The sequence below is a fragment of the Rhinoraja longicauda genome, chromosome 15 (genome assembly GCF_053455715.1).
Source record: "Rhinoraja longicauda isolate Sanriku21f chromosome 15, sRhiLon1.1, whole genome shotgun sequence".
Taxonomy (NCBI): Eukaryota; Metazoa; Chordata; class Chondrichthyes; order Rajiformes; family Arhynchobatidae; genus Rhinoraja; species Rhinoraja longicauda.
The window spans coordinates 38134996-38146996 of record NC_135967.1 but is presented as its reverse complement, the minus strand read 5'-3'; the positions used below and the strand labels follow the sequence as shown (position 1 = coordinate 38146996).

The following is a 12001-nucleotide window of genomic DNA, read 5'->3' as shown; positions in this document are numbered from 1 at the left end:
GTTATGGGAGATTTCAACATGCAGGTAGACTGGGAAAATCAGGTTGGAAATGGACCCCAGGAAAGAGAGTTTGTAGAGTGCCTTCGAGATGGATTCTTAGAACAGCTTGTACTGGAGCCTACCAGGGAGAAGGCAATTCTGGATTTAGTGTTGTGTAATGATCCTGATCTGATAAGGGGACTAGAGGTAAAAGAGCCATTAGGAGGCAGTGATCACAACATGATAAGTTTTATCTGCAAATGGAAAGGCAGAAGGGAAAATCGGAAGTGTCAGTATTACAGTATAGCAAAGGGGATTACAGAGGCATGAGGCAGGAGCTGGCCAAAATTGACTGGAAGGAGGCCCTAGCAGGGAAGACGGTAGAACAGCAATGGCAGGTATTCCTGGGAATAATGCAGAGGTTGCAGGATCAATTTATTCCAAAGAGGTGGAAAGACTCTAAGGGGAGTAAGAGACACCTGTGGCTGATAAGGGAAGTCAGGGACAGCATAAAAATTAAGGAGAGGAAGTATAACATAGCAAAGAAGAGTGGGAAGACAGAGGATTGGGACTCTTTTAAAGAGCAACAAAAGTTAACTAAAAAGGCAATACGAGGAGAAAAGATGAGGTACGAGGGCAAGCTAGCCAATAATATAAAGGAGGATAGCAAAAGTTTTTTTAGGTACGTGAAGAGGAAAAAAATAGTCAAGGCAAATGTGGGTCCCTTGAAGACAGAAGCAGGGAAATTTATTATGGGGAACAAAGAAATGGCAGACGAGTTAAACCGTTACTTTGGATCTGTCTTCACTGAGGAAGATACACACAATCTCCCAAATGTTCTAGGGGCCGGAGAACCTAGGGTGATGGAGGAACTGAAGGAAATCCACATTAGGCAGGAAATGGTTTTGGGTAGACTGATGGGACTGAAGGCTGATAAATCCCCAGGGCCTGATGGTCTGCATCCCAGGGTACTTAAGGAGGTGGCTCTAGAAATAGTGGAAGCATTGGAGATCATTTTTCAATGTTCTATAGATTCAGGATCAGTTCCTGTGGATTGGAGGATAGCAAATGTTATCCCACTTTTTAAGAAAGGAGGGAGAGAGAAAACGGGTAATTATAGACCAGTTAGTCTGACATCAGTGGTGGGGAAGATGCTGGAGTCAATTATAAAAGACGAAATTGCTGAGCATTTGGATAGCAGTAACAAGATCATTCCGAGTCAGCATGGATTTACGAAGGGGAAATCATGCTTGACAAATCTACTGGAATTTTTTGAGGATGTAACTAGGAAAATTGACAGGGGAGAGTCAGTGGATGTGGTGTACCTCGACTTTCAGAAAGCCTTCGACAAGGTCCCACATAGGAGATTAGTGGGCAAAATTAGGGCACATGGTATTGGGGGTAGGGTACTGACATGGATAGAAAATTGGTTGACTGACAGACAGAAAGCAAAGAGTGGGGATAAATGGGTCCCTTTCGGAATGGCAGGCAGTGACCAGTGGGGTACCGCAAGGTTCGGTGCTGGGACCCCAGCTATTTACGATGTACATTAATGACTTGGACGAAGGGATTAAAAGTACCATTAGCAAATTTGCAGACGATACTAAGCTGGGGGGTAGTGTGAATTGTGAGGAAGATGCAATAAGGCTGCAGGGTGACTTGGACAGGTTGTGTGAGTGGGCGGATACATGGCAGATGCAGTTTAATGTAGATAAGTGTGAGGTTATTCACTTTGGAAGGAAGAAAAAAAGGCAGATTATTATCTGAATGGTGTCAAGTTAGGAGGAGGGGGAGTTCAATGAGATCTGGGTGTCCTAGTGCATCAGTCAATGAAAGGAAGCATGCAGGTACAGCAGGCAGTGAAGAAAGCCAATGGAATGTTGGCCTTCATAACAAGAGGAGTTGAGTATAGGAGCAAAGAGGTCCTTCTACAGTTGTACCGGGCCCTAGTGAGACCGCACCTGGAGTACTGTGTGCAGTTTTGGTCTCCAAATTTGAGGAAGGATATTCTTGCTATGGAGGGCGTGCAGCGTAGGTTCACTAGGTTAATTCCCGGAATGGCGGGACTGTCGTATGTTGAAAGGCTGGAGCAATTAGGCTTGTATACACTGGAATTTAGAAGGATGAGGGTGGATCTTATTGAAACATATAAGATAATTAGGGGATTGGACACATTAGAGGCAGGAAACATGTTCCCAATGTTGGGGGAGTCCAGAACAAGGGGCCACAGTTTAAGAATAAGGGGTAGGCCATTTAGAACGGAGATGAGGAAGAACTTTTTCAGTCAGAGAGTGGTGAAGGTGTGGAATTCTCTGCCTCAGAAGGCAGTGGAGGCCAGTTCGTTGGATGCTTTCAAGAGAGAGCTGGATAGAGCTCTTAAGGATAGCGGAGTGAGGGGGTATGGGGAGAAGGCAGGAACGGGGTACTGATTGAGAGTGATCAGCCATGATCGCATTGAATGGCGGTGCTGGCTCGAAGGGCTGAATGGCCTACTCCTGCACCTATTGTCTATTGTCTATTGTAATGAGAGCAGCCCTAACTGGCCATGTCATGGCAATGGGCAGCAGACATGGACTGCTTTGTGGCAAGTCTGTTGTCTTGTGCAAGTGGGGTTCTTGGCTTTCATAATGGTTGGGCAAATGGCCAATTTTATATGAAAATGTACCTTTTGATTTTGGTCAATATGTCACTATTGATTATTGGGGAGTCACCCCTCGGGTAGATGTGTTTGCATGTTTACCTATATGGAAAGTTTGGCGTTTTGTAATTGAGGCGATTGCATTTGGCTTCCACTGCAGTGGTTGGTCATCAACTTCCATAAGACAAGAGGGGCCTAGAGGTGTATGCTGAAACCAGGAATTAAGTCCACTCTTGCCCTTGCTTGGCATCTCCATTCACTTCATAGTACTTTACTTTAGAGATACAGATCCAACTCGGAAACAGGCCCCTCGGCCCACTGAGCCTGTGCCGACCTGCGATCACCCCGTGCATGAACACTATCCTACATACTAGGGATCATTTACAATTTTACCAAAGCCAATTAACCGAGAAGCCTGTGTGTCTTTTGGAGTGTAGAAGGAAATGGAGCAGCCGTTGAAAACCCACGCAGGTCACTGGGAGAATGTACAGACTCAATACAGACAGTACCCGTGGTCAGGATCGAACCTGGGTTTCTGGCGCTATAAGGCAGCAACTCTCCCCTTTGCGCTACTATGCAGCCCTGAGTTCCGATTTAAACAGTTTCCCCTGCTCACTTTGCTTTAGACACGCAATTGTTCTTTCCCATCAGAGGAAACCAATGATTTGGTTATTTGGGGAAAAGCTTGACTTTTCCTTTTGGGATTTGAAACTGAATCTTCTGTTATTCCTTGTGTGGATGGCTTCATGATATGGTTTCCTAACAGGTGGGGGAGAAAGTTGGTTGAAATCAATGTTGGATGCAGAATGTGGAATTGAAGTAGTTGTCTATTTGGCTCCAATGTCTCTCCTTGTTTCAAGGTTGTCACCCAAGATTGGATTCCCCTGGAGTGAAATCCGAAACATTTCATTTAACGACAAAAAGTTTATCATCAAACCAATTGATAAAAAAGCACCAGTAAGTACTAATGATATTTGCAGATTGTTTTACAATTCTGTTCATAAAATGGGTACGAATATAAATGCATATTAGCGTATGATGAGCGTTTGACAGCACTGTGCCTGTACTCGCTGGAGTTTAGAAGGTTGAGGGGGGGGGGACCTCATTTTAAACTTGCAGAATAATGAAAGGCATAGATAGAGTGGATGTGGAAAGGGTGTTTCCACTGGTGGGAGAATTTAGGACCAAGGGTCAGAGCCTCAGAATTAAAGGGCCCTCTTTTGGAAAGGAGGTGAGAAGGAACTTCTTTAGTCAGAGGGTAGTTAATCTGTGGTGCTCATTGCCACAGAGCTGTGGAGGCCAAGTCAGTGGATATTTTTAAGGCAGAGATAGACAAATTCTTGATTAGAACGGGTGTCAAGGGTTGTGGGGAGATGGCAAGAAAATGGGATTAGGAGGCGGAGATCAGCCATGATTGAATGGCGGAGTGGACTCGATGAGCCGGATGGCCTAATTCTACTCCTATAACTTGAGAATGGGGAAGACCTATACCATAATTGATCTTTGCCTGAATACCAATCCTACCATCTCTTTGCAGCGTTCGGTCTGTATCCTAGCCTCCACCACATTATTCCAGTGGTCCTGATACAGCCTGACCAGAGCTTTCTATGGATTACTGTGTCTGCTGAGGAGCTCAACTTTTTTTTTGATTTGTTGGTGCAATCCCTGTGCTTGTTTTTCTTAATGGAAAGGAGCTTGTGTTCCAAACTGGTCAGCATGGTGGTGATATGTCTGTATATTTTACTGTTGACGTGATTACATGTCACACAGAATTTAAACCTGATTGTGACCAGGATTCTAAACTCAAACATGCGAACTGCACTTAATTCTGAATTTAAAAAAAATCAATCCTGATATTTGAGACGACCTTGCTGCATGCGGACTTAACTATATTTGCGTAATGTGAAGGTGGACATGAATTTGACACGATCGTTTTCACAGCCCTCCCATGAATTTAGTGCCAATCACTTTTTTTGCCTTTCCCAGTCCTTCCCACCCACGGAAGCACTCGTGAATTAGCTTGTGTTGCATCCACCCAGGGTTCACCTGTGCTAGTTTCTCCAGTCTGTGCTGAATACAGGGTATTGCCTGCAATACGTTATGTAACAGAGTCTTGTGCTTGCTCATTATAGCGTTCATAGCCAAAAGGTGCAGGGAGAGGCTTGAAAAGCAAGAGATATAATCATGTGGGAAGGGGAAATGGTGATGGTTTCTGTTCAAAATGATGCAGTCACCCTTTGCATGATGCTGCCTGCAGAATGCATCTGTTTTCCTTAAATTCATTTAAAATGCTGCAATGTGCCAAGCCCAATTCTCTTTACTTTCATAGGATTTCGTATTCTATGCACCTCGCCTCCGCATTAACAAACGCATCCTAGCGCTGTGTATGGGGAACCATGAACTCTACATGCGCCGGCGTAAGCCTGATACAATTGAAGTCCAGCAGATGAAGGCCCAGGCTCGAGAGGAGAAGCACCAAAAACAGCTAGAAAGGTAAGGATTATTTTATGTGTAGGAAAAAACTGCAAATGCTGGTTTCAACTGAAGATAGACACAAAATGCTGGAGTAACTCAGCGGGACAGGCAGCATCTCTGGAGAGAAGGAATGGGTGATGTTTCAGGTCGAGACGTTTCTTCAGACTAAGGAATATTTTGGTTTAGTTCAGAGATACAGCGTGGAAACAGGCCCTTCAGCCCACAGAGTCTGCACCGACCAGCGATCCCCACACGTTAACAAAGGGACAATTTTACATTTGTACCAAGCCAATCAACCTACAAACCTGTCTTTTGAGTGTGGGAGGAAACTGAAGATCTCGGAGAAAACCCATGCAGGTCACAGGAAGAACGTACAAACTGTACGGACAGCACCCGTAGTCAGGATCAAACCCAGGTCTCTGATGCTGCAAGGCAGTAGCTCTACCGCTGCGCTACAGTGCCGCCCACATTCCCAAACTCTTGGGATTTAAAGAAAATTATGTATTTTGACTCGTGGACAATGAGATGACACTAGCTGATTTAATCTACTGTGACTACTCTGTTGCCTTGGGATGGTCTCTACGGCCTTTCTCGGAGAATTTATATCTGCATCCTTTTTTACACATTGCTGCATGAACAGTTAAAAAAAATTTGTGTGTGGTTTTAAGAATGCTGATGGGCACTTGTGGGGGCCAGAGCAGTATGTTCAGTCATGATGATACCATTCAGATTTCACAGTCTGAAGAAGCTTCTCGACCCGAAATGTCACCCATTCCTTTTCTCCAGAGATGCTGCCTGTCCTGCTGATTTACTCCATCATTTTGTGTCAATCTATGATTTAAACCAGCATCTGCAGTTCCTTCCTACACATGATGTATTAGAAGGATGAGAGGGGATCTCATAGAAACACATAAAATTATTAAGGGATTGGACAAGCTAGGTGCAGGAAACATGATCCTGATGTCGGGGGAATCCAGAACCAGGGGGGCCACAGTTTAAGAATGAGGGGTAGGCCATTTAGATCTGAGAAGAGGAAAAACATTTTCACCCAGAGAGTTGTGAATTTGTGGAATTCTCTGCTTCAGAAGGCAGTGGATGCTGATTCACTGGATGCATTCAAAAGAGAGTTAGGTCGAGCTCTTGGGGCTAGTGGAATCAAGGGATGTGGGGAGAAGGCAGGAACGGGTTACTGATTGTGGATGATCAGCCATGATTACATCAATGGCGGTGTTGGCTCGAAGGGCCAAATGGCCTATTCCTGCACGTATTTTCTATGCTTCTATGATAATATTTTCCGTGTATGTAATTGGTAAATTTCACCCAGCCTAACCATTCCAGTGTAAATTCACATGTGTGTTGGTGCAGGAACATGCAGGTTTGCATGCGAAGAACTTTTTTGGTTAGGTTTGAAGAAATACTATTCATAAGTTGTAGGAGCAAAATTAGGCCATTCGGCCCTTCAAGTCCACTCTGCCATTCAATCATGGCTGATCTTTCCCTCGACCCCATTCTCCTGCCTTCTCCCAATAACCCATGACACCTGCACTAGGAACACAGACATAGAAAAAAGGTTTAGGAGTAGGCCATTCAGCCCTTTGAGCCAGCACCGCCATTCAATATGATTATTTATTTATTTATGATCATGGCCGATCACCCAAAATCAGTACCCCGTTCCAGCTTTTTCCCCCATATCCCTTGATTCCCTTAGCCCTAAGAGCTAAATCTAACTCTCTTGAAAACATCCAGTGAATCAGCTTCCACTGCCTTCTGAGGCAGAGAATTCCACAGATTCACAACTCTGGTCGAAAATGTTTTTCCTCATCTCAGTCCTAAATGGTCTACCCCTTATTCTTAAACAGTGACCCCTGGTTCTGGACCCCCCCCCAAAACCGGGAACACGTTTCCTGCATCTAGCCTGTCAAATCCACTAAGAATTTTATGTTTCTATAAGGTTCCCTCTCATCCTTCTAAATTCCATCGAATACAAGCCCAGTCAACCCATTCTTTCATCACATGTCAGTCCTACCATCCCGGGAATTAACCTGGTGAACCTACGCTGCATTCTCTCAATAGCATAATGTTCTTCCTCAAATTAGGAGGCAAAATTGCACACAATACTCCAGGTGTGGTCTCACCAGGGGCCTGTACAACTGCACTAGGATGTCCTTGCTCCTAAACTCAAATCCTCTCGCAATAAAGGCCAACATGCCATTGGCTTTCTTCACTGCCTGCATGCTTACTTTCAGTGACTGATGTACAGGGACACCCAGGTTGCATTGCACTTCCCCTTTTCCTAATCTGACACCAGCTAAAAATCTGCCCCCTTGTTCTTGCCACCAAAGTGGATAACCTCACATCCACATTATATTGCATCTGCCATGCTTCTGCCCACTCACCCAACCTATCCAAGTCACCCTGCAGCCTCATAGCATCCTCGCACCTCACACTGCCACCCAGCTTTGTGTCATCCGCAAACTTGGAGATGTTACATTTAATTCCCTCGTCTAAATCGTTAATACATTTGGTAAACAACTGGGGTCCGAGCACCGAGCCTTGCGGCACCCCACTCGTCACTGCCTGCCATTCTGAAAAGGACCCGTTAATTCCTACTCTTTGCCTCCTGTCTGCCAACCAGTTCTCTATCCATATCTATACCCGACCCCCAATAACATGTACTCTAATTTTGCACACAAATCTCTTGGGTGGGACCTTGTCTAATGATTTTTGAAAGTCCAGATACTCCACATCCACCTTATCTATTCTACTTGTTACATCCTCAAAAAATTTCAAAAGATTAGTCAAGCATGATTTGCCCATCATAAATCCATGTTGACTTTGACAGTCACTGCTTTCAAAATGCGCTGCTATAACATCTTTAACAATCGACTCCAGCATCTTCTCCACTAGCAATGTACGGCCAACTGGTCTATAATTCTCTGTTTTCTCTCTCCCTCTTTTTTTTAAAAAGTGAAGTTACATTGGCTACCCTCTGGTCCACAGGAACTAACCCAGAGTCGAGAGAACATTGGAAAATGATCACCAATGCATCCTCGATTTCGAGGGCCACCTCCTTGATTACTGGGATGCAAACCATCAGGCCCTGGGGATTTATCCTTCAGTCCCAACCGTTTACCTAACACCATTTTCTGACTAATGTGGATTCCCTTCAGTTCCTCCCTCTCACTAGATCCCCTGTCCCCTAGTATTTCCAGGAGATTGTTTGTGTCTTCCTTAGTGAAGACAGAACCAAAGTACTTGCTTAACTGTTCTGCCATTTCCTTGTTTCCCATTATAAATTCACCTGTTTCTGATTGTAAGGGACCTACATTTGTCTTCACTAATCTTTCCCTTTTTACATATCAAAAGAAACTTTTACAATCAGTTTTTTTCTTTTCGCTGCAAGCTTTCTTTCATGCTCTTTTTCTCCCTCTTAATTAACCCCTTTGTCCTCTAGAGTTCTAAATTTCTCCCGGTCCTCTGGTTTACCGCTTCTTCTGGACAATTTATATGCCTCTTCCTTGGATTTAACACTATCCTTGATTTCCTTCGTCAGCCGCCTTCCCAGTTTTATTTTTTCGCCAGACAGGAATGAACAATTTCTGGAGTTCATCCGTGCGGTCTTTAAATCTTTGCCATTGCATCTCCACTGTATAATTTGCTAGCCAATTCCCATCTCATACTTTCAAAGTCTCCTTTATTCAAGTTCAGGACCATAGTCTCTGAATTAACTGTGTCACTCTCCATCCTAATGCAGAATTTCACCAGATTATGGTCACTGTTTGCCCAAAGGGCCTTGCACAACCAGATCGCTAACTAATCCTTCCTCATTACACAATACCCAGTCTTGAATGGCTTGTCGTAGTCGGTAAACCCATCCTGTATACGTTCCAGGAAATCCTCCTCAGCACTGTTACCAATTTGGTTGGCCCAATCTATGTAGATTAAAGTCACCCATGATAACCGCTGTACCTTTGCTACATGCATCCCTAATTTCCTGCTTGGTGCGATCCCCAATCTCCCTACTGCTGTTTGGTGGTCTGTATACAACTCCAACAAGCGTTTTCTGCTCTTGGCTATTTCGCAGTTCTACCCATACCGATTCTACAGCATCCAAGCTAATGTCTCTCCTTGCTATTGCATTAATCTCCTCTTTAATCTGCAATGCCACCCCACTTCCTCATCCTTTCCATCTATCCTTCCTGAATATTGAATACCCCTACATGTTTAGCTCCCAGCCTTGGTGACCCTGGAGCCATGTCTCTGTAATTCCAACTATATCATATCCCTTAACTACTAACTGCGCATTCAATTCAACTGCGCATTCAATTCATCCACCTTATTCAATTCATCCACCTTATTACAAATGCTCCTCGCATTAAGGCACAAAGCTTTCAGGTTAGTTTTACTTATCTCCCTTCTAACTTTTGTTTCTGTCCTTTTATGGCCCTCTGTCTCCTTGCATTTGGTCCCATCCCCCTGCCCTGTTAGTTTAAACGTGACCTTTCCTACACTCTCTTTCCCATTAGCTGCATGGATACGCTTCCACGTAGTTGATTCCAACCCCCCACTTTTTAGTTGAAGTCTACTGGTGACTTTTTAGTTTAAGCCCACACGTGTAGCACGAGCAAACCTGTCTCCCAGGATGTCGGTCCCCTTCCAATTAGGCTATAACCCGTCCCTTTTGTACAGGTCACCCCTGCCCCAGAAGAGATTCCAGTGATTTACAAATCGAAATCCCTGCACCAACTCCTCAGCGACACATTCAGACCCCCTACCTCCCTGTTCCTACCCTCACTAGCACGAGGTACTGGAAGCAACCCAGAGATAAGCAACCCAGAGATAACCACCCTAGAGGTCCTGCTTTTCAGCCTCCTGCCTAGTTCTCTATATTCACGTTGCAGAACCTCCTTCCTCCTCTTACCCACGTCATTTGTGCCTACATACACAACTACGTTCGGCTGCTCACCTTCCCTCTTGAGGATGTTCTGAAGTCAGTCTGAGACTTCTTGGACCCTGCCACTAACCAAGAATCTATTAAACCACCTTAAAATTATCTCTTGGCTTGGCCTCCATAGCCTTCAGTGGCACATTGTGCACATCTGTGAACTTGGGTTTCCACAATATTACACCATGGTCCTTATTGACACTTCAAAGGAATGATGTGCTGTTTCTTGGAATGATGTGTATTGGTACATTGTGGCCATTATTCTTCCCCAAGTTGCTGTTGAGGAATCGTCAGGTTCTGCGTTTGTCTTTACATGACATATATTCCGAAGTAATTTAATTTGTGGGACATGTTCATGCATTTCAGCTAAAAGTATAAGTACAAATGTTGAGGTGATTTCTAATGGTGACTTTTGTTTAATGGCCTCCAGGGGGCAGTTGGAAAATGAGAGAAAGAAGAGAGAACAAGCAGAAAAAGACCGTGAAAATATTGAGCTGGAGAAGGAGGAATTGATGGGAAGACTGAAACAAATTGAAGAGCAGACTCAAAAAGCTCAAAGAGGTAATGTTGGGAGGCAAAACGCCAGCAATGGCAAAGTTGTTCATAAGACATCGGAGCAGAATTAGACCATCCCACCCATTGAGTCTGCACCTCCTTTCAGTCATGGCTGATCTATCTTTCCCTCTCAACCCCATTCTCCTGCATTCTCCTTGTAACCTTTGGCGCCCTTACTAATCATGAACCTATCATGAACTCTGCTTTAAAAATACCCAAAAGCATGATCTCCAAAGACGTCTGTGGCAATGAATTCTACAAATTCACCATCCTCTCGCTGAAGAAATCTCCTTTCTAAAGATATGTTTTAGATGAGGAAGTGGACTGACGGAAGACCATGGAACAAAATATTAGCTGGGCTTTAGTTTGGGAGGGTGGGAAGATTTTGTAGTGATACGGGACACAAATGAATGTCCTGTCCTTGAGAATTTATAAGATGAATGGGTATCATTCTACTATGTTAACGGCCTATGAAACGACTGGTACATCAAACTTTCGATGCATCACCACCACTGCACTTTTTTTAAATTAAAAGAAAATAATTATTTAGACTTTAGTGATACAACGTGAAAATAGGCCCATCGGCCCACCAAGTCCACTCTGTCCAGGAATCACCCCGTACACTAGCACTATCCTACACACTAGGGGACCATTTACAATTGAAAGAAGCTAATTAAACTACAAACCTGCACGTCTTTGGAGTGTGGGAAGAAACTGGAACATCCTGAGGAAACACGCGGTCAAAGGGAGAACGTACAAACTCCATACAGACAGCACCAGTAGTTGGGATCGAACCTGGGTACCTGGCGCTGGAAGTCCGCATTCTACCGCTGCGCCATCGTGCTGCCCAATGAGCCGACCAGTTCACGTTTCGAAAAATGAGCCTGCAGGTGAATTTCCCAAGGTTGTCACTGGAGAGTAGGGACAGAACTTCAGGGACAGTACTGAAATTGGTTAAAGCAACAGCTTGAATTGGCTTTCTTCTGGAGAAAATTTCAAAGGCTAGCTTTGGTTCGACCAACCTTCTACTGCATTTACTCTCTACAGGTTCAGATGGACAGGAGCAGAGCAGTAGCCATACCAGTCAGAATACTTTCTATAGTGTTAAAGGAAGGTCAACAGTTACACTTCTGTCACTGCACTGACAACACATAACTCATTTGATAACAGGAAGGTACTGCCTTCCTTCCCTGCCACAACAAACCAGGATCATGATTTATTATTTAGCAAATTGGGCTACGAAGGTTAGACCCCATTGAAGCTACAGCTTGCAGTCCATTTTAAACTCGACAAATCAGAACCTCAGAATGATGAGGAACGTGATTACGGGCAGCATAGTGGTAGAGTTGGTGCCTTACAATACCAGAGACCCAGGTTCGATTCTGACTGCGGGTGCTGTCTGTATGGAG

General features: G+C 44.4%; 1 protein-coding gene across 1 annotated transcript in view; it reads left to right on the top strand.

The window, feature by feature from the left end:
• The window catches only part of msna (moesin a), a 101812-nt gene that overhangs the window by 76235 nt on the left and 13576 nt on the right, over positions 1-12001 (top strand). The window contains exons 7-9 of the mRNA XM_078412522.1: positions 3478-3574; positions 4947-5110; positions 10468-10598. Coding sequence (XP_078268648.1) covers positions 3478-3574; positions 4947-5110; positions 10468-10598 — 392 coding nt within the window. The remainder of the gene's footprint in view (positions 1-3477; positions 3575-4946; positions 5111-10467; positions 10599-12001) is intronic.